Source organism: Rhinopithecus roxellana, chromosome 16, assembly GCF_007565055.1.
Source record: "Rhinopithecus roxellana isolate Shanxi Qingling chromosome 16, ASM756505v1, whole genome shotgun sequence".
NCBI classification, from domain to species: Eukaryota; Metazoa; Chordata; class Mammalia; order Primates; family Cercopithecidae; genus Rhinopithecus; species Rhinopithecus roxellana.
In genome coordinates, this window is record NC_044564.1 from 30,388,219 (window position 1) to 30,411,662 (window position 23,444).

The 23,444-nt window shown below is 44.2% G+C and overlaps 1 protein-coding gene across 6 annotated transcripts in view; it reads right to left on the reverse strand.

Annotated features, from left to right (window-relative positions):
• Positions 1 to 23,444, reverse strand: part of TLE1 (TLE family member 1, transcriptional corepressor) — a 104,972-nt gene that overhangs the window by 12,046 nt on the left and 69,482 nt on the right. For 4 of the 6 annotated variants that reach the window (XM_010353437.2, XM_010353438.2, XM_030919666.1 and 1 more), the window contains 5 exons: positions 19,867 to 19,920; positions 19,205 to 19,357; positions 17,340 to 17,484; positions 15,799 to 15,989; positions 14,231 to 14,307 (listed from right to left, as the gene is read on the reverse strand). In XM_010353437.2, the coding sequence (XP_010351739.1) occupies positions 14,231 to 14,307; positions 15,799 to 15,989; positions 17,340 to 17,484; positions 19,205 to 19,357; positions 19,867 to 19,920 (620 nt within the window). The remainder of the gene's footprint in view (positions 1 to 14,230; positions 14,308 to 15,798; positions 15,990 to 17,339; positions 17,485 to 19,204; positions 19,358 to 19,866; positions 19,921 to 23,444) is intronic. The other 2 variants (XM_030919663.1, XM_030919667.1) reach the window with 1 other exon arrangement.

Consider the following 23,444-nt stretch of genomic DNA (forward strand, 5'->3'; position numbering starts at 1 on the left):
GTGCCTCCAGGTAAGGCCGGGTTTCCATCAGGCACCCTTTCAGCAATCCCAGATTTTTCAGCGAAAGGAAATTTTATCTTCCTTCAACTGGAAGCCTGCTTATCATAGAGTTAAATGTTCCAGATTAAACAGATGCACCGAGTAACAGACGGGAGATCTGTCTGATCTTTGGAAGACACCCACTTCTCTCCCAGGTGTCCTCTTCTTTAAAACGCACAGGAGGCCTGCAATCATCATACGGAGGCAATTTAAAATTGATTCACAATGCAGCGAGCTGCTGTCAGAAGCTGTGAACACTCATCCGTCCCAGGGGAAACCCATATGGATGTTAATACATCAGTCACAGGGGGCCCCCGCAGGAAGCTGGTGCTGCCTGCTGTGCTGGAGAGCCAAATCAAATGCACACACCAGAGCAACGCAAAGGGCAGATGGGTCTTTAGGAGGGATCGACTGGAAGGAAAAAACCAGGGGAGGAAATTATTCACCTATAATAATAACAGGGCTTTTTCGATAAAAGGCCACACTGAGGGCTCATCGTGACAACTGTGAAGGGATCCCAGAAGGAAACTTAACTTTCTCTACTGGTTGAGGAACTAGGAAAAGTAAAACCAATCAGAAAGAGGAATGTATAAACAGATAGTGAGTATTCATGAATATCGCTCACACCTGAATTCCGAATGCAGCCAGATACAAAAGAACGGACATGGAAATGACTGCATTTCTAGAATTTCGAACACAGGCAAAATTCATCTGCAGTACTGAAAGTCAAGGTGGTGGTTAACCTTGGTGACTGCAAGGGGCATGGGATGGGTTTCTGGGCAATGATCCTGCTCTGCTCCTTGATCCAAGGGCTGGTTACACAGGTGGCTGCCTTTGGTGAAAAGTCGCTGAGCTAGACACATGTGATTCATGAACTTTCTGTATGTGTATGGTATTTCAATGTTTAAAGTTTAGATTCATTTAGTTATTTAGAGAGAGTCGAGGGGAAGGCTCTTAACCAGTTACCACATTAGATTAGGTCCACAGCCAAATCAAGTGCCCAAACTTTGCTGTTAAATGAACCTCTCTCTGGCTCTCTGGCCACATCAACCGTGGTCTTGCCAATCAGCCAGCCTGCAGTCTAGAATGTGTCAGTTTCGTGATCCTTAAGACAGGAATAACAATAAAATATAGAGGTTGCAGGGGTTGCTGTAAGGATTAAAGTGGTAACAGCTGCAAAACACTTAACACTGCACTTGACACCTGCAGTGAGTCTTCAGGAAATGACAGTATTGTTATCGAACCACCACGACTGAAAATGCTAAGTGAAGATACATTGAATTGAGGGCTTTATCTCAACCAGTGGACAAGTATGTGGGTCAGGGAATGCGGCACGGGAGGAAGACGCAGGGTGGGAAACCAGGAAAGCACAAAGGCAGTGACGAGGCAACGAAAAACACAAAATTCATAAAGCATCAAAGGTGAGAGTGGGGGAAATGGCATTCAGTAAAGACTAGAACGAACGCCCAAAGAGTAGAGATGGACGTTTGGATAGAATCGTGGCAAACTGCAGGGCAGAAAGTCAGTCCTGGATCCCTCGCTAGGGGCCACACAGTGAAGCCCACCTGCATCTCGGAAAGCCTCAGAACTGAGCCCCAGCCCCCACCTAGCTTTCTGAATCAAGCTCCTACAGATTAGGATTGTGTCTGATTCTGAAGTCCGGTGTCAGAATCAAAAAGAATAAAGCCCACTCGACTTCACAGATTCAAACATTGAATGAAATAAAAACCCATTAAGAGCAAGGGGCTTTTCATTTACTGGGCACACAGCAGAGGTGAAGGAACTGAAAGCAAAGAGTCCCCACTGGGCTCCTTCGCAGCCGCGGTGAACTGAAAAACAAGACTGTGTTCCAAGGGGGCAGGTTGCTTTTTCCTAGCAGACCAGGCTCCTCTTAATAAAACTATGCTGTGTTCTGTGGTCATAGGAAAACAGGTGTTTACAGGGTTGTTGGTTTGCTGGAAATAGGAACTGCAGTGGCAGAATCAAGTAAACAATAATGAAGAACCACAGACCCCGGAGATGACGGCTGTGGTCCAGCCCCGCTGCCTATGGATTTGGCACTCTGGATGTGACATTGTTAGCTATATCAACAAGGATCAAAAATCCGATCATGTCAAAAACCTTCATTCGCTCTTCAAGCTCTTTAGGGCTCATGAAGCCCTTTACAATTTAGTGTCAACAAGTCTTACTTCATGTGACCTTAAACTCCCAGCCACGTGGGACAACAGGCCAGTCCCCTAAAATACCACATGCTGTCACATCTCCGAGTTGTGCACAAACTGTTCCCTCCTGCTAGAACAGCACTGCCTGCCTCCCAAGTACACGCACTTCCTCCCTCCCTCTGACTGCCACGACCTCCCCAGCCTTGATGATTCTTTCCCAGGGTCCTAACCTTTCCTACTAACCTCTCTAAGAGTATTTCTCACACGGTGAACATTTCTGTCTTTCCCATTCCAGAGTTCTTCAGGGGTAGGCAGAGGGTTTCACCAGCCGGCACTCTCAATGGATCAGAACACAAGTTGTCTACTGTTACCTAATCACTTATATATTGAGACAGGAAAAGTTGCCATGGTAAGGAAAATCTGCTAAAAAAAAAAAAAGCTGGGCATTCCTCTCTAAACCCCTGGGTTATGCCAGCCAACTTTTCCCAGGCAATGTCTAGCAATTAACCAAATGTCACTAAGAGATGGTAACAGTTTTCCTAAGGGGGAAAGGCAGTCCCTGGAGAGCTGACTTAGACCACAAAAAAGACAATGAAAGCAATGACAATAATGAAGTGAAATCCATAGCTTTACCCTAAGTCAGCTAAATCCAGTGGACACTGGGCCCTTCCCAAGCAAGCTGTGGCAGAAGCAACCACAGGTCACATGGAACAAGCTCCATCCTGCATCCAGGCCTTGGAAAGCAGGACCCACACGGTCAAGTGCAAGAAGTCAGGAGGCACAAGCAATTGCTTCAGTTTAGTGACTAGTAACATGTGGGCACCATGCCTAACTAACTTGAGCCTCATTTCCCCATTTTTACAAAGTGCACTGACAAAACTTAGCCTATGAACAGGACCGCTGAGGTGTGAAGTAATGAAGCCACATGGGAAAGTACTTCAAGAAAACTATGAAGCGCAATATAGTCAACCTTTGCTTGCCACATCACAGGAGGGGCTCACTATCCCTTACTGTTTAGAGATGAGGGAAGGTGGCGCGGAGAGTCTAAGTAACTCGCCCATAACCACCCAGCTAACAAGCGGTAGAGCCAACTCCAGCTCAGCCCAGCTGCAAAAGTGGAGCTGTTAATCTTTACCTTAGCTTCCACGTCAGCACTACCTGTGACGTTATCCCCTCAAGAGGGACAACGTGGGACCCACCAGGACAAAGACAATTACCCCACACATCGTGAGCAACATGAGGCATATCCACATTGTGAGCGTGACTGTGGGGGCTGGGGGAACCGGGCTCCTTATAGAATGGATGAGAATAATGTAATTTATGATTCCAGAAGATACTCTTAGCCTGAAAACTAATAAAGGTGGTGGCTGAGGGGAATAGTGACATGGAGCTCATAAGAAAATCAGAGTCTCATTATTCTAAGATTTTAGAAGAAAGTATAATTTACCTGCTATAGGTAAAACCTCCCTCTGTCAAATTTTTTTAAGGGTCTGCACATCTAACCCATAACATCTACAAAACTTTTCCAGTTTTGCCATTCGCGTATTCTTCCAAATAGAAAATATGCAGAACGGGTATAATTCCTACCTTACTTGGAAGACGGCATTTCTATGTTAACAGAGGGCTTTATTACCAACTAACTTGTAAGTATCAAACTTCAAAGCATTAGGTTGGGAGACTCTTTGTTTCCTTGTTTAGATGCATACACTCTATTTTCATATATTTTTTTAAAGGCAAATACAAAACTTCCTAAAATGGATATGTAGAAGAAGATTACAAGCAAAGAAAACACGAAACAGATGACCTAAGTTGATAAACAAGGAGCTATTCCAGCCAAAGTCAACATTTAAGATTCTGAGTTCTAGGACCTAACTTCCTCTATCCATTATACATTTCCAAACTTCTCAGTGTGCTGGAGCAGGAACAAGGCTCCTCAACAGGGCAAAGATACAAACGGAGAAACTCTTGGATGAAAAGTAAAACAAAAAGAGGCTTAATATATCGCTATTTCAAAGCTAAACTAAAAAATTCCAGCAAAGGAACTATCACTACAGACAAAAACGAGCATCATCCAAGCAAGAAATATACACACTATATTTATATCCCATAAACCAAATGTCATTTCTGACAAGGCGAAGAGGGAGAGAGAGAAGTCCAGTGAGGAGTTATTGTAGCTAAACACAACTGACATCAAAAGGAGGGTCTTCCCAGCTACTCAGGAGACTGAGGCAGGAGGATCCCCTGAGCTCAGGAGTTCGAGGTCACCCTGGACATCCCCATCTCATTTTTCTTTTTAAAAAGGAAGGGCCTCACCTCAACTTAATCTCAAAAAATTAAACGGCATATTCCTATATTATCAGAAGGTAGAAAAACAGAAATTAAACTAATACCCACATGGCAAAAATAAGGAACAGAATGGGCATGTTATTTTTAGCATTTGATAAAAAAAAAAAAAAAAAAAAAACCTACCCAAATATCACTGAGATGGTCAACTTTATATGTCAACTTGATTAAATTGACTAAGGGACACCAGAGTGGCTGATAAAACATTATTTCTAGGTGTGTCTCTGGGGCTGTTTCTAGAAGAAATTAGCATTTGAATAGTTAACCTGAGTAAAGAAGGTCCCCTCACCAATGCAGGTGGGCATCACTGAGGGCCTGGACAGGACAGAAAGTTAGAGGAGTAGCAAATGTGCCCTTTGCTTGAGCCGGAACATCTACCTGCTGCTGCTCTCGATCATCAGTGCTCCTGGTTCTCGAGCCCCAGCCTGGAGTAGAACTACACCAGCTTTCCCAGGCCTCCAGCTTGCAGACAATAAATCATGGGATTTCTCAGTCTACACAGTCATGTGAGTCAATCCCTCCAAATAACTCCTTCTCCATATCCATATCTATGGTTTATTCATTCTATTTCTCTGGAGAACCCAGAGTAATACAACCCCATCAAATAAAAAGAGGGCTGAATCAATGTTCAAGTCCACTAAATAAGCGAGCTGTGGAATCTAGACACAAACAGAGAAACCGGAAGGCCAGAAACAGTAAAAGTGGGGTGAAAGGGGGAAGCCCCTGGCCACTGAAACTTTTTCTTGGCTAAAAGCCTGGAAAGGGTCTCTAATCACTGCTGCAAGTGTTTTCCTATGAGGCAATTTTACCCCAAATGTAGTTAAGATTTTTCTTTTCCCTTTAGGCTCTAAACCAAAAAGGTACTTTAAAGATTTATTTAAACACTAAACAAGTGGGTAGAAGATTTCTAAATTACATGTCTGGCATTAAAACACAGGGTGAAAGGACCTGTAACTACCCCAGACTCTTAAGCCAAACTATGATTAGCCTGAGTTATTACTGACCTCTAGGTGCTAATATATAAGGCAGGTAGAGCACAGCCCCCAGGTATTTAGAGGGAGAACAGCAGCGCTACAGTGCCAGGAAAAAAAAAAAAAAAAAAAAAAGTCTAACTAAACTTTGGAATTTCTCTTACCAGTGATCTCCGCAGAGCTCAGGGGAATAAATGTCCTAAAACCAAAAATGAATTCAAGTTATGCTGAACTAAACAATACCAATTAAATCCAGCCTTGAGGGTGTGAAAACAAGCCCAGCGTTACCTCTTATAAACCAACACTACTTAATAATTCGAAAATGCGAACCAAGGATCTCCTTGAGAAAAGAAGGAATCACAGGGTCTTACACAATCCTGGACCTGTCTCCCACCTATTCAAGGCAATGAACATTTGTTTCCTGGGTGTCTGTGCTCAAGGGACAAGACTTTGGGAACTTCCATCCTCCTGGGGAGGAAGTAGATAGAAACATGGCCTGTACACGATTATAATCCAAGCTCAAAGTGTGAGAAGTGTCATAAGATGTTTCATGGAGCAACTGGAGGGGGACCATAGATGGGAAGGCATCCATGAAAGCTTCATGAAGGAGGCAGCAACTCAAGCCGGCTTTGAAGGACAGAAAATACTTCAACAGGAAGAGACCAGTGAGAAGGGAAGCTGCTCCAGGGAGCAGGGGCTGGAGTCATCAGGGAACAGAGACTCGTCCCATTGGGTTAGCACAGGATGTAAAGCACACAGGACAGGACACCGGAAAAGCAGGCTGGGGCGATATTACCCACAGGCCTTGAATGGCATGTCGGTTTATACAGGTCGAACATCCCATATCCAAAATGCTTCAGAACCAGAAGTGTTTCCAGTCTCGGAATTTTTTCAGACTTCGGAATATTTACATAAACATAAATGAGTTATCTTGGGGATGGAACCCTATCTAAACACAAAATTCATTTCTGTTTCATACAGACCTTATGCACATAGTCTGAAGGTGATTTTAGTTTTCCCTTGGGGATGCCGAATAAACCGTGTGTTGTGTGTTTTGACTGCACCTTGTCACATGAGGTCAGGTGTGGAATTTTCCATGTGTGGCATGTCGGTACTCAAAAAGTTTCAGATTTTGAAGCATTTTGGATTTTGAATTTTTGAATTAAGATGCTCAATCTATATTCAACTTTTGAAGACCTCTGTGCAACACATGGCCCTGACAAGTGCTTTACAATAAAGAATAAACTGACAGCAATTTGGTGAGGAAGAAAGATAACACTCATCTAGGACTTTACTGACAAAACTGGGCATGAGAAAGGTGAGAATTTTAACAAAGAATAAGACTATTAAAAAAAAAAGTTAAATAGGGAAGAATCTAACACTAAAATTTGGGCTCAGATGTCAGAGGGAATGGGAATGATGCTTTAACAAAAAGAAGTCAAGGGAGGCTGGAATGGGTATGAGAGAGGAGGGAAGGTGACCAGGGTGGTTGGGAAACCCTACTGAGATCTTGTCATCTTAACATTGGAAACAAGAGTGTGGAATGCTAGCACTGCAAGTCATCTGCTCTGTTCCACTCTGATTGACAACAATGTGAAGCCACAGGGCCTTTGCACATGCTGGTCTCTCCACCTAGAGGTTCAGCCCCTGCCCCTGTTGGGTTAGTGCAACTCTGAAAACCCTTCGGCAGGGAATCCCTGCTTGACCCTCCCCAATGGGATCAGTCCCCCATGCCCTGTCATAGGTTTTCTAGAACAGTGCTCCTCTGTAATAGCTCTGTGGTAGCATGGGGGTCCACAATTCTGCCTTTGATTTTGTGATTACTTAACTCATGTTCCCCTTGAAGGAGTTCAGGATATGCCACAACCAAATATGCCCCTTTGGTATATTGGTTATTTTGAGCTGAAAACACCTGAGAAATGAGAGATCCAGGAAAGACTTCCTGACCTCTTTCTATACAAAAACAGGTCATAAAATTTCCCATGAGAAAGGTGCCCTCCCTGTACCAGAAACAGAAGAAGAACAGCCTTATCACCAGAGTCTGGGAATCAACACTAAAAGGGATGTGTACAAATAAACTTACCAAAATAACCTTTGTCTCCCACAAGTTTTCTGCCAATATATCTATCTCTTAGTTACCTAACCACAATTTACTGCCTCCATCCCAAAACTCTTTCTTGTTATGTCTTCACAAATTTGTCATTTCTTTGTATAAAAGTGATACAAGGCTGGGCATGGTGGCTCATGCCTGTAATCCCAGCACTTTGGGAGGTCAAGGCGGGTGGATCACCTAAGGTTAGGAATTCAAGACCAGCCTGGCCAACATGGTGAAACCCCGCCTCTACTAAAAATACAAAAATTAGCCAGACATGGTAGTGTACGCTTGTAATTCCAGCTACTTGGGAGACTGAGGCAGGAGAATCGCTTGAACCCGGGAGGCAGAGGTTGCAGTGAGCCAAGATTGGGCCACTACACTCCAGCCTGGATGACAGAACGAGACTTTGTCTCAAAAACAAAACAAAACAAAACAAAAACAAAAAAAAGTGATACAAGCTGCCTGCTCTGGACACTTCTTCGGGTCTTCATTTCCTTGTGAAGACTCCCATGTACACCAAAATTCTTAGTAAGACTTGCGTGCATTTCTCCTGTTAATCTATCTTATGTCAGTTTGATTCTCAGGCCCAGCTGCAGACTCAGAGGGCAAAGGAGAATTTTTCCTTCCCTGCACCCCATCCTAGGCTGTGAACTCCCAGTGGGGCCCCCTATGCCTATGCAGGAGGTCTCAATAAAATCCGTGAAAGTGTGGATGGAAAGGAAGTGACGGGGTCTAGATCTTAGTGAGCAGATGATGTGGGAACCCTAAATCATGGCCCACGAGAGGGCTGAAGCGCCAGACAAATTCTAGCCAGAAGAGAAGCCTCAGGGTGGTGTGGGGGTCTCCAAACACTGAAGAGCTGCCATGGGGATGACGGATTAGCAGTGTGCTGTGTGGTCTCGGGGGGTAGGAAAGAGCCAGGACTGATGGGGTCAAAGTTCCAAGGAGACAGATTCAGCTCAAAGGCTAGAAGAGTTTTCACAGAGCCATGGAAAATGCATTGCTCTGGGCAGCAGCAGGTCCCCTGTCCTTGGACAAACGACACACACGGTCAGAGGCACATAGTCACTGTACGGGTTATCTTAGCAGGCTTGAACCATGCATGAGCATTTATACTATGTTAAAGTCCCTCCTGCCCCAACTGAACTCTTCTGGCGGTAACACTCAGGAGGCACTCATCCATCTGCAAGCTCTCTCTCTCATTCCTCAAGCTCTCTCTCTCATCCCTCAAGCTAGCTCTCTCTCTCATCCCTCAAGCTCTCTCTCTCATCCCTCAAGCTCTCTCTCTGTGCATGACCCAGACTGTCCCTCCCCAGTTCCCTGGGAAACTTAATGCTTCCTGCATGTGCTTCAGCTTCAGCTCCACCCCACGGAAGTCGTTCTGACTCTAATTTTGGTCACTTATTTACATGTCTCCCTATCACCCACTGCTCTGCCTCAAGAGCACGTATCACAAGTTAAACTAGGATATTTACTCTTCTTTTAATGACATCATCAAGCCCCCATGGGCAGAGAAGGCTGAGAGCACCCTCTTTCCTGGAGCACGCCTGGCATCGCACATAAAGCCTGACAGTTCACACTCAGTCTATGAAAGGCAACTGTGCCTTCTGTCTGCCTCACCCAAGCATTCTTTCCATGGGTATTTTTCAGAGAATTATTTGTATAACCTTTAACGCCTTGTTCACTCTACCCTGGACACACGAGTTTGTCCTCATCTCTCTTAAGTGCCTCAGACCAGCCCTACTCAACGTGTGGTCAGCAAACACTGGCTACTGTTTGCAGTGAGATGAGTGTAGTCATCCAGAGTACGCACAGCAACCTGAGGACTTAGGGCTGTTGACTCTTGTAACAACAAAAAATGGACTTAGATTTTGTATCTTTTTCCTCCTACTCACTTGTATTGTAGGTTACAAATGTCTCCATCTTTGATTTACTCAGGAAAAAACTGGTCACCATAAATGGTTTGAGCAGCACTGCCTCAGGCAATATTACTTTACTAAATAGTAAGAACAGCAAGTTCTCTCATACTAATTAATAGATAAATATGGGCAGTCATATGTAGAAAGCTGAAACTGAATCCCTTCCTTACACCTTATACAAAAATTAATTGAAGATAGATTAAAATTTGAAACGTTAGACCTAAAACCATAAAAACCCTAGAAGAAAACCTAGGTAAGTACCATTCAGGACATAGGCATGGGTAAGGACTTCATGACTAAAACACCAAAAGCAATGGCAACAAAAGTCAAAATAGACAAATGGGATCTAATTAAACTAAAGAGCTTCTGCACAGCAAAAGAAACTACCATCAGAGTGAACAGGCAACCTACAGAATGGGAGAAAATTTTGCAATCTACCCATCTGACAAAGGGCTAATACACAGAACCTACAAAGAACTTAAATTTACAAGAAAAAAACAACCCCATCAAAAAGTGGGCAAAAGATATGAAGAGACAGTTCTAAAAAGAAGACATTTATGCAGCCAACAGACACAGGAAAAAATGCTCATCATCACTGGTCATCAGAGAAATGCCAATCAAAACCACAATGAGATACCATCTCATACCAGTTAGAATAGAGATCATTAAAAAGTCAGGAAACAACAGATGCTGGAGAGGATGTGGAGAAACAGGAACACTTTTACACTGTTGGTGGGAGTGTAAATTAGTTCAACCATTGTGGAAGATAGTGTGGCAATTCCTCAAAGATCTAGAACTAGAAATACCATTTGACCCAGCCATCCCATTACTGGGTATATACCCAAAGGATTATAAATCATGCTGCTATAAAGACACATGCACACATATGTTTATTATAGCACTATTCACAATAGCAAAGACTTGGAACCAACCCAAATGTCCATCAATGATAGACTGGATTAAGAAAATGTGGCACATATACATCATGGAATACTATGCAGCCATAAAAAAGGATGAGTTCATGTTCCTTTGCAGGGACATGGATGAAGCTGGAAACCATCATTCTCAGCAAACTCTCACAAGGACAGAAAACCAAACACCGCATGTTTTCAATCATAGGTGGGAGTTGAACAATGAGAACACTTGGACACAGGGTGGGGAACATCACACACAGGGCCTGCCAGCAGGTGGGGGGCTGGGGGAGGGATAGCATTAGGAGAAATACCTACTGTAAATGATGAGTTGATGGGTACAGCAAACCAAAATATCACATGTATACATACGTAACAAACCCGTACATTGTGCACATATACCCTAGAACTTAAAGTATAACATATATATATTTTATATATATATAAATTATATATATATATATTACACATACACACATAGAAAGAGAAAGAGAGAAAGAGAGAGAGAGACACAGTAAGATTTTATACAGCCCAGACCCTGGCAACAATGGCAAAGCTCACTTTTCCTTCTGATATTAAGTCTATCTTCCTCACATAATATGGCTCAAACATGAAAGAGAATTCTAAAAAATATATCTTAGGCTGGGCACGGTGGCTCATGCCTGTAGTCACAGCACTTTGGGAGGCCATGGCAGGAGAATCATTTGACCCCAGGAATTCGAAACCAGCCTAGGCAACCCAGGGAGACCCAGTGTCTCTAAAAAATAATAATAATAAAATAAAATAAATTAATAAAATAAAGAGAGAGATTTTAATTATTTTAGAGAGAGCAATGATTGCTCAGATCCAAAGGCCAACGGCCACTTTGACCAAGATGAGAAAAGTACCCTGACATAGTCTCACAACATTGGCCACTGTGTCCACTGTCCTTGTCCTTAGGCACATTGTGATTCTAGTTTGCACAGCTTTGAACCCAAAGAAATGCAAGGTGCTCACAAGCCAAGGACATCAATACTTAACTCTAATAAGCACGATGCTAATTCTATCTTACAACTGATCCTGTTAACACACACACACACACACATATAAGGAACAGAGTCCAATTTAACTGTGCCCACCTATCAGCCTTCCACCCTAGCATCACAGCTCATAGCTCTGCTCACCCGCCTTCCCTCACTGCATCTTCAGTTACACCCAAGGTAGGGGCTTAGCAGCTGAACACACACCCTGTACCTCTAACTCTTGAAGCTAACTTTCCCTAAGGGTCAGCTGAACTTGGCCTTATTTCCCTATTATTCCACCAAAGGTTCATCAGTTACTGGTATTACTGCTTCTCATCACAACTTTACCGGTTTGCCCTTTATCCACTCACCAATCAGTAGAACACAATAGCTACAACACCGCTGGCAACCACAGACAGGAAATGCTCACAAGTGCCCCAAGGACCTCCCAGGCTGGAAGCAGGGGGGCATTCCCAAATCCCCAAGAAAACACACCGGGTAGTAACTAGTCCATGGGTACTCAACTGGAAGAGAACTACCAGCTAAGTGAGCATTGAGCAATACTACCCCTGACTCCCTTCACTGGGCACAGATGTCATCTTAAATTCCTAACATCGCTACTGATTCCTAGTGTAGACAAAAACCTCATTTCATCATGAATCAAATTATTGTGAAAGAGATATTATAATACATGAAAAGTAGTGCAATGGGAATCGCCTTTCCTATCCTAAAAAGCAGGTGACAGGGTAAGAAATTCAATTTTATCTCATGCTGGTGGTTTATTTGAAACAAGGCTCTTATCAAAACCACACCAAGGATGACAGGGCAGCTGAGTGGACTGCTCAAAATAATTCACCATACTGGGTGTAGTGGCTCATGCCTGTAATCCAAGCACTTTGGGAGGCCAAGGCAGGAGGACCGTGTGAGGCCAGGAGTTTGAGACCAGCCTGGGCAACACAGGGAGACCCTGTCACTACAAAAATAAATTTAAAAATTGGCCAGGTATGGTAACAGACACCTATAGTCTTAGCTACTCAGGAAGCCAAGATAGGAGGATCGCTGGAGCCCAGGAGGTCGAGGTTGCAATGAGCTATGATTGTGCCACTGCATTCAAGCCTGGGCAATAGAGCAAGACCCTGTTTCTAAAAATAAAAAACTCACTAATGTGACGTGCAAGTGACGTACTGATAAAAGCTGAAAGCAACCACATGAAGGCAAGGGTATGACAAAAACAAACTGAAGGCCTAAGACATGTAGCACCCGTACCTTTATTGAAAAAAAAATCGGCTGGGCGCGGTGGCTCACGCCTGTAATCCCAGCACTTTGGGAGGTTGAGCCGGGTGGATCACCTGAGGTCAGGAGTTCAAGACCAGCCTGACCAATATGATAAAACACCATCTCTACTAAAAATACATTGAGCCAGGCATAGTGGCTTGTGCCTGTAATCTCGGCTGCTTTGGAGGCTGAGACAGAAGAAATGCTTGAACCTGGGAGGCAGAGGTTGCAGTGAGCAGAGATCGCACCATTGCATTCCAGCCTGGGCAACAAGAGTGAAACTCCGTCTCAAAAACAAAACAAAGAAAAGAAAAGAAAAGAAAGAAAAAAAAGAAAAGAAAGAAAAGAAAAGAAAAGAAAAGAAAAACAACTAAATTTGCAAAGACCTGCCATTTTTTCTTTTCTTTTCGAGACAGAGTCTCCCTCTGTCGCCCAGGCTGGAGTGCAATGGCGTGATCTTCACTCACTGCAACCACCCAGGTTCAAGCGACTCTCCTGCCTCAGCCTCCCGAGCAGCTGGGATTACAGGCACATACCACCACGCCCAGCTGATTTTTGTATTTTCAGCAGAGACGGGGTTTCGCTACATTGGCCAGACTGGTCTCAAACCCCCAACCTCAGGTGATCCACCCGCCTCAGCCTCCCAAAGTGCTAGGATTACAGGTGTGAGCCACCGTGCCTGGCCTCTGCTATTTTCTATCTTAGGAGAAGGCAGAGTTTTGCTGCTAAGCAAAGCAGACCTTCACATTTCAATTCTGCTGTTTAAAAAATGTGAGAACTTTAGGAATTCTTTGAAACCACACTTCTAATTACTAACAAGATGAAAAGGAAGCAATTTTTAAAGTGACCCAGGAAGAATAGCCAACTGAGTTTTTTCAAATTCCAATGCTTTTGTGCACTGAACACAAAATGAACGTCAACTTTTCCTGCTTCCCCACGAAGCCACTTTGCTTTTTATAATTCTAGATCTCTCGGAGCACTCATCAAAACTTTACTTGGGGGTAAACCCGGGGTGCTGGCATGCAACACAACCTACCCTTCAAGTAACTCTCATTTGCACTAAAATAAGAAAAAGGTGGCACGGAGCTGGGTAAAGAGATGACACATTTCGAATGTCTAAGCCTGCAAGAGTTCGTGACAGCTGACTGCCCACAGCACAGCACAGCTGGGAATCTCCATCAGCTGCCCTCTAACCAAATGGCAGAGCAGAGCAGCTTTCTGAGGGGTCAAGCAAAGAGGGCCAGACACCTCCAGCGCTTTCCTCCCACCTCGTCCTCATCTCCAACAGTTTCTCTCTAGAAATAACTGAACTTAGGAGATCACCCCCAGGGAGAATACAGAGGCATGACACCTACAAGTTGCCTATTTATAGAAAGTGTTAACACTCCTCAGGAAGACACCAGAAATCTCCTTGGAAACGCCCAAGCCTGTACTCCCTTTGGAATTCTAGTCTGCTAATACCAATGACTGAGTAACCACCTTTAAAACAAAACCAAGGTCTTTGAGGTACTTACGGTTTCCCCCCTGGGATTCCTGCCAGGTTTGGAGGAATGGTAGGTACTCTCATGTGAGGGGGAGGATCAAACCCCACCTGGAGACAAAAATAAGGCATTGCAGACTCAGTTTATTGCAGCAGGCACTTTGTGAACATCAATACCTTTCATTAGAAACTCATAGATCCCCAAAGCAACTTCAATGGGAACAATAAATTAAAATAAATTAAAAAGAAAGACAATAGTGTTTTTCTTTTTAATTACTATGCAAGAGGTAATATAAGCACCTCTGAACGCCACAAGACCCACTTCCTTTTTGGGAGGTAGAGAGGAGATGTGATCTATTTGCGCACTGAGAACCACTTCCCCATGGTAAATACCTCCCTTAGACTGGCAAGCAAGTTCACAGAGCAATATGTTGTATTAAGATTTCTCAACCTCAGCACTATTGACATTTTGTGCCAAACAGTTCTTTTCTTTGTTGGGGGCCATCCTGGGCATTGCAGGATGTTGAACAGCATTCCTGGCCCCTACTGTTGATGTGCCAAGAGGAATCCACACCTGCCCCCTCCCACCCCCAGTTATGATAATCAAAGGTGTCTCCAGATATTATCAAATGTCCTCAAGGAACAAAATCATCCCCAGTTGGATACCACGGGTCTAATTTAATGCTTAAGCATTCATACATGGATTCCCTACTTTGTGCAGCATAAGGATAGCATCTAGTCTCTCAGCTGACCACCTTACTTTTCAACACTTTTGCCCGCCACTGCACAGCCTCTCCTGCAAGTGCAATATCAGGAAAAACCAATGAATCTTAACATCACCGCAAACTAGTGAAGGTAATGCTATGTGAAGAGGGGACCAGAGAGAAAGGTGCGGGGCGTTTTTCAAACAGCCAAGAGAAATGATGGTGGGATTTTATGCCCTTAATGCAATCAGTGATCGCAGAGCCAATTCTCCCCTTCAAATGCAGTTTTGTGTCTTCTTGGTCAAAAATTAGACCATTTGCACAGCGGTAAGAGGCAGGGCAAACAGGCCAACCTGTCCCTGTGGTTCAGTCTGTCCAGAATTCTACCTGTTTACAGAGACCACTGCTTATACATCAATCACGCTATTGGGTTTAAAGTGTAGCACAGGCATAGAAAGAGAAAGCAATGGCTTCTCAGACATTTTTTCCTAAGGTTTAATGAGGAAAAAAAAAGTTCAAGAAAATGAATGAAAAGGCTTCTCTGAACCACTTGAATCATTTCATCACCTTCAAATAAAAAAAAATCGACTTTGGTGGGAGAAAACCAGATGTCCCCTGAACCACTGAAGGAGCTTCTAAACATTGCCTTTTTCATCCACAAAAACAGTAAAACAAAAAAAAACGTTTGGCTCTCATTTAATGAAGCAGCGTGCTGATGAAAGCTGACAAGAGGAAGGCGAGTGTGTGGCTGGGACACTGGGCGTCTTTGTCTCCGAGGTGTGTGGGGCTGGCTGCTCCTGCCCATGCAGCACAGAGAGGCCTGGCCCCAAACCTGACAGCGCTAAATGGAGCATGCAGCATTCCTACCCCAACCAGAGCCCACCCCACAGCTGCCTACCATGGGGGAGCGCCCGTAGGCCACCACGGCGGCCGCGGCAGCTGCGGCGCTCATCTGGGGTGACATGTTGTGTAAACTGGCATAGGCAGCGCCTGGGCTGGTCAGCTCGCCGTTCATGCCAGCGTGGGGGACCATCCCAAAAGGAGCAGGGTATGGGCCGGGAACTGCCAGGGGTGTCCTCAAGCCAGCTGCTGAAAAGAAACACAAGCCACACATCACTCAACTGACCCACTCCATCAAACCTGACCAGCAAGTCTGGCCTCGTCATTTGTTAGTGTCACTCACGGGGAGAGAGAAAGAGGGAAGGCTTCTGGGGGAGGGGGGAAATCACCTCCAATTTTTATACACTGGATCCCTCCTTCCCCAGAGTGGAATTCATCTCCAGGAAAGAAAAGACTCCAGGGGAAGCACAACCCACACATTTTCTTATTCGTGTAAGTAGCAGCACCGGAAGCCAGGGGAATTAAGCGTATTACCATACCCAATTTACAGAGGGCAAACCAAGGCACAGACACTAAAGTGTTTACCTGACTTAATCTCAAAAGAAGATTTTCTCGATAAAATCCAAGATTTCTCTTTCAGTCCGAACTTTCCATTCCCTGGTACCAATTCCAAATGAAAACCCAATCCTGGATTTACGTAAACCAAAGCACGGGTTTAGGAGGAAGATTCTGTTGCCTGTTTTCCTGTGGGCCCAGGTTGGTGCTTTTTTCCTTTCCCACCGGGGGATGTCAGGTTGCAAATTATGAGTTTTTTAAGGGCTGGAGTCGCAGGGAAACCCTCCTAATTTCTACTGAAGGAGAGACCACTGATTCCTGAAGCCTCCCCTGGCAGAAAACCAACCAACTACAGTCTGCAAGGAGCACGGTTGGGCCGGCCAAACCACTGTTTCAGCCAATATTAGCAAAGTCAGACGCACAATGCTAGTTAGGTGGGGAGGCTTGTGTTCAAAATAATTATCAGAAACTTTCCTGAAGTCCCTAGGATTTGAATTATTTAAAAATAAAAGAAGGCTGGGCAAGGTGGCTCATGCCTGTGATCCCAGCACTTTGGGAGGCCGAGGCGGGCAGATCACCTGAGGTCAGGAGTTCGAGTCCAGCCTGGCCAATACGGTGAAACCCCGTCTCTACTAAAAATACAAAAATTAGCCCAGGCATGGTGTCAGGCTAATTTTTAAGCCTAGCTCTTTGGGAGGCTGAAGCAAGAGAATCGCTTGAACCCAGGAGGCAGAGGTGGCAGTGAGCTGAGATCCCGCCGTTGCACTCCAGCCTGGGCAACAAGAGCAGAGACTTCGTCTCTAAGAAAAAAAAAAAAAAAAAAGAAAAGCTGAATGTAAACAGTTGGAGACCGAACAGAGTGCAGCTGCTGAAACCCAAGGACAAACATCTGTTTCTTATCACGGCTTTTTCAGAGATAGGAAGGAGGGTGGCCCTAAGTACATTTCATATTTGTAGGGCAATTGCATCACAACATTAACAGACAACAAATCAAGCTGGGAATGGGAGAAACCAAACAAAGCACAACAAGAGGCGATGCTCTACCCGCTTGGTTAATGAGGGGGTCTATGGCTGGAGGCTTGCCGAGGCCTGGACGGAGGCCTGGAGTGGCGCTGGTGCCCGGCGTTGGCATGTCGCTCCGAGGCGTTGGTGTGCTGGATTTCAGAACAGGCGTGCTGGCTTTTTCATGCTGGTGTCATTAAACAAATTAAATGAGTATTATTTTTAATCCAAGCCATATTACACAATTTATCACAACAGCAGCTGGGACACTGGGCACCTTCTAGCTACTCCCTCAGCCAATTTTCATAAATCCACACAATGTTGACAGCATTAACTTGTGAGCGAGAAATGTTGACCTTTCCTCTTCCTGCCAGAATTAAAACTCGAGCTAGAGACACAGAACATGATCACACTTCTTCCTCCGCAGATTTTATTTTAAAAGTATTTTCCATCAGGCTGTGGACTTTGGGTCGACGCCAAGTTAGAAAGATGACCACCCAGAGAATATTTCCCAGGCACTCAGAAACACATGCCCCGGCCGCCAAGAAAGTCCAAGGAAGACCCCTTTTCAAGTCTCCTTTTTAGGTAGCCCTGGGGTTGAGACTAATGGTGAGAGAGAGTGGGGCCAATATCTCAGAGACAAAAGACCCAGGGCTAGCCTTACCAATATGCCTAAAAAGAACGACACTTTGGAGTTAAGTGTCACCGCCCACTTGCCTACATAACCGAAGTGGACCCACCAGTGCAGAGCAGAGACGGAACACCAGTAAGGAGCCTTTCAGAGTCCAGACAGTAACGGGGTTACAGTGCACCTTCTCTGGCTTTTCAACCTTTCATGTGCTTTACAACACAGTCCAAGAACCAATACAGTGTGGCAAAGAGCACAGGCTAAAGAGAGCTCTTGCTGATCATGAGCCACAGCTGTGTAGCCTTAAGTTATTCATTCTCCACAACCGGTAAAACGGGATAATGCCTACAGGGACCAGGTAAGGATTAACTGCAGGGTTGTTATGAAATGTTATTGTTAAAAGATGACGCAGTCTACCAAGTTTGATTGAATGAATGACCACGAATGGGTTCTGATGCACCAGTTCCTGGCTTCCCCTGGGGCCTCCTTTGTGCATCACTGATCTGACGAGCTCCATAACATCGGGGCATGCTCTATGACATGCCCTGATATTAGGGATCAGTCTACCAGATAAATGGTCAGCCTAAGAAAATGAAGACTTAAGAATCTCGGAAGTTTGAGGCCAGGTGTGGTGGCTCACACCTGTAATCCTAGCACTTTGGGAGGCCGAGGCGGGCAGATTGCCTGAGGTCAGGAGTTCAAGACAAGCATGGCCAACATGAAACCCTGTAACAAGCCGAGATTGTACTGCACTCCAGCCTGGGTGACAGAGTGAGACTCTGTCTCAAAAAAAAAAAAAAAAAAAAAAAAAAAGGAAGAAGAAGGTAATGAACATGGATGTGTGTATACCCTCTCTAATGCGTGGTGGTACCAGGCGTGGGGCGTGGTGATGGGCACCTGTAATCCCAGCTACTGGGGAGGCTGAGGCAGGAGAACCGGTTGAACCTGGGAGGCGGAGGTTGCAGTGTGCCGAGATCACACCACTGCACTCCAGCCTGGGTGACAGAGTGAGACTCTTATCTCAAAAAAGAAGGCGGCAGCGGCAATGAACACGGATGCGTGTACACCCTCCCTAATCGTGGCTGAAAAGAGATGACTCAGAGGGGAAAAAGTAAACCCTGAATGATGACAAAGAACAGAAGGATGAGTTTCACTAGTAAACTCTTAAAAATACAACCCTCAAGCAGCAAAACCCCTACATTTCCAATACTTCAGGATCCTCCAGTCCACAATGAAACATCCACGGCCAAACAGGCAAGTGTCCGTTTTCTTTACCTACCAAGCTCATTTCTTTGGATTTCAAAGAAGTGGAACTTGCTGAGGAGGCCGTGGAAGCTGGGCTGCTAGAAGCATCCTTCTTTAGCAGGCGGTTTTTGTCGATTCCATTTTCCCGGGGCGAGTGGGCAGGGCTTGCTCGCGGAGAAGAAGGGTCCTCAACAAGCATAATCAAAAGTTTTCGTGATTTAGCTTGTAACAGACAGACCTTTCCTTTTCCACACTCATTCTCTAAATTTAAGGACAGTGCTGAAAGTCCTTCGGGTTGGGGGTGTACAAGGTGACCAACACCACGTTATAATGAGCAGCGTGGTCTCCGCAAACATACCCGCAAACATGCCATAAAAAACAACCCCACAGTCATATCCCTCTTTGTGCCTCAGGCTTAAGAACTTTGCCTAGAGGGCATTGGAAGGAAAGGGGAGCCAGACATCCAACTCAGGCATTCAAAATGTCTACGGAAATATCTTTTTTTAAAGGAAATAAAACTCTGTGTCAGTTAGACCATTATTGCTCCATACATGAGCAACCATTAACTTCTTAATGCAAAAAGTTGCAAGAGGTCCCCCCACTGAGGGGCTCTACTTCCTTCATTCACTGTTAGATTATTTTCATAACATTATTCAAATCATTCTGAAGATACACTTCGATGAAAAGAATGGTTACCTCATTAGACACATCCACAACTAAGTTGTCATCACTTTTGTCACCATCACTGTCCTGGAAAAAAGAAACATTAACGCCATTTACTAAAAGCTAAGAATGGGTTTGGGGCACAGTTAGATTTCTTTCTATAGTTCTTGGTAGCAGACAGACAAAAAAACTACCTGGGACAGGCCTGCAGGCTCTCTATCAGTTTGCCAGCCCTAGTAATTATTATCATCTTCCCGCTCTTCTCATCTGACCTGGGGCTATGCAAAGCTTCAGGCAGGAATTCTGTAGCAGTAGCAAACCAACTATCCAATCACAACTTGTTTACAGGTGATGGCAAGTTGCAAATACTTGGCAGGTGGTAAGTGCTCAGTAAATGGTTGCAACAGCTGAATTTCTCTTGAGGGCTGAAATCTCTAATTTGAAATATGCATACCTTTATATCAGAGTCTTTCCATATGATTTCAAGGTAAAGCATTTTCCCACGGGATTATTAGTTAATGCAAAAAAACAAAAACAAACAAACAAACAAAAAAAAACAAAACGAATCCAGCAAAGCTAGCCAGTGGATGGAATAAGCAAACAAAACCCAATCTTTTTCTCTTAAGTAACAAAAAAGTAAATTAAAAATAAACCTTTTTAGCAATCAGCTTGAAGTATTTTTGGAAAGATAATAGATGGCAATATTTGAAAGGCACTGGCATTCTGCAATAGGGCTCTCATTGTCCCTTCATAAAGCTACAGGATGTACTAATCAGAGGAAACTCCAAGGTAGCACTGGGTTTGGAAAATATTCGGAAAAGCTGTTCAGCCGGGCATGGGCATGGTGGCTCACGCCTGTAATCCCAGCACTTTGGGAGGCCAACGCGGGCAGGCAGACCACTTGAGGCCAGGAGTTCAAGACCAGCCTGGCCAACATGGTGAAACCCTGTCTCTACTAAAAATACAAAAATTAGCCAGGCGTGGTGGCGCATGCCTGCAGTCACAGCTATTCAGGCAGCTGAGGCACAAGAATCGTTTGAACCCAGGAGGTGTAGGTTGCAGTGAGCTGAGATCATGCCACTGCACTCTGGCCTGGCCGACAAAGCAAGACTCTGTCTCAAAAAAATAAATAAAATAAAGCCTGTTCAATTTAATGATGTGGGCCGGACGCAGTGGTTCATGCCTATAATCCCAGCACTTTGGGAGGCTGAGGCGGGTGGATCACGAGGTCAGGAGCTTGAGACCAGCCCGACCAACATGGTGAAACCCCATCTCTACTAAAAACACAAAAACTAGCTGGGTGTAGTGGTGTGCATCTGTAATCTCAGCTACTCAGGAGGCTGAGGCAGGAGAAATCGCTTGAACCTGGGAGGCGGAGGTTGCAGTGAGCCGAAACTGTGCCACTGCACTCTAGCCTGGGTGACAAGAGCAAGACTCCATCTCAAAAAAAAAAAAAAAAAAAACAAGAAAAAAACTATTCAATGATGCAATCACCCCCTCCATCAAGTTTGAGGCAGGCTGAAAAAGTCTTCTTTCTTAGCCAAAATGTCTCATGTCCTTTAGGGCAGAGTAATACATTATACAATGTAGGTATATGGGAAAAGCAGTACATCTCAATGGGTTTGAATTCTTGGAAAGGAAGAGGTCCCGAATTTATGATCTAAACAATGCTCGTACTGATATTGTTGTCAATGACGAATATAGAAATAATATCTGAAAAGTTATTAGTACAAACAAGTGCAAATATTATCCACATTGGCCTTCTGAAGTAGGCCCACAAATCTAGGCTAGAAAGTTTACCCTCAACTCTAAATTCAAGTCTTAAATGATTTGTTTCCTAATCATACACAGAGCACTACATGTGGGAGACCCAATTTATTTTCTTCAATAGTGTGTTACAAGATATATTTTAGCCATGGTTACAGGGCACCATGCAATTCACTAGTAACAATTAAAATTACAACCAATGAGGAAGCCTGGGTAATCCTAAATAACAGTCTACTGAAATAAATATTTTCATGCAATAAAGAACAAAACTAATACTAACGAAAATCTGTTTTCTCTTGGTAAAGCCCACAGCAAAGCACAAATGTTTCCAGGTATTAAGGGTGGTGGTGGTGAAAAAATATAAACTAAAAGAGTTTATCTTCTAAAAAGAAAATAATAAAAATGGCTAATTTAGTACACAGACGGAACTAGCAAAAAGTAGCGAACAATTCCTTTATTACAATGGAACTCTGAAGTCAGTTTACTGTAATTTAAATCTTAGCTTTGTACTAAATCTTACCCTTTGTGCAAAAGGTACTGCAAAGGACAGTACATGTCTGTCATCAGTGATCTAAGATCTGAGGCCTTTGTCCCAGACTCTCCAACATACTCTCCACACACAGTCCCTAACCATCTATCCAACCAGACAAACCTAGTACATGCAGGTTACAAAACTACCATGCCAAGCTTTATGGATTCTAGAGCACTCATTACTAAATAACTTACTATACACAACAGCCTCATGAAGGGCAATTCAGAATTCTCCATCAGCAAATATCTGCATGTCATAAACCTTCCAACTTGCTTAGTAACATCAGAATTCTACCTCGGCAAATACCTGCATGTCATAAACCTTCCAACTTGCTTAGTAACACTGAATGTCACAATGAAAGTACATGCATGGGACATCGGCTCTGGGCAACAGACAAGGGGAGAATGATATGTGGTAAAAAGTGTTGGGTTAGGATGGGGAGAACCAACAGCTTTGTTTCTTAGTATGTTATTAAAGCATAGGGCAAAGTGCGAACCAAATAGAGGATCTCTGGTAAAATAATCGAATACTGGAGCTGGCTTTGGGCATCTTAGCATAGTGTCAAAGAGCAGAGATACTAGAGCTGGCTCCAGCAAATCACTGGGATGTTATAAGAGTTAAATGAAATAATCCGTGTAAAAATCACAAGGTACCTGGCACCAACTCCAGGTGGTGCTCAAAAAGATGTTACCTATCGTCAGCTACAGGCTTGGGCAAGCCAGCAGGAGACACTATCGTCTGTCTAGTGTTTAGACCTCCACATAGCCTGCACAGTTGACGCCTCTTCCTCCAAGGGCATCAAGGACGTAGCCCCAATTCAGCAACTCTGCTTTCATACTGTTCCTGAGAATGCATCCATCCTGAAACAGACACTCGGGGACACACAGGCAACTCCAAGTCATACATCGGCTGCAATGTTTATAACCCTGAGACCAGAGCCAATGGCCATCTGGCTTGGTTTGGTTTCCTTTTGAATGTGGTTTTAGCTGGATCTGTGACAAGAGTCCCCACTCCATCAACCAGTAGAGTGATCTCATCTACAGAATTTAAACAAGATGCCTCTGGGGTTTCTTCCATTTTCACCAAGAACTTAGTTCACTAGAACGCTCACTATGGAAAACGCTGAGCTCTGCCTTGAGAAGTGGTATGAGCCTGTATCATCAGAACAGCATCCACAAAGCTTCTGTGACACTGTAATTTTTACTCTATTTTAGCAGAAGTGGCTACTAAATTCACAGAGTCCAGGACAAAATGAAAAATGCAGAGACCTTATTCAAAAATTGAGAACGCAAAGATAGTGAGATCTGAGCGT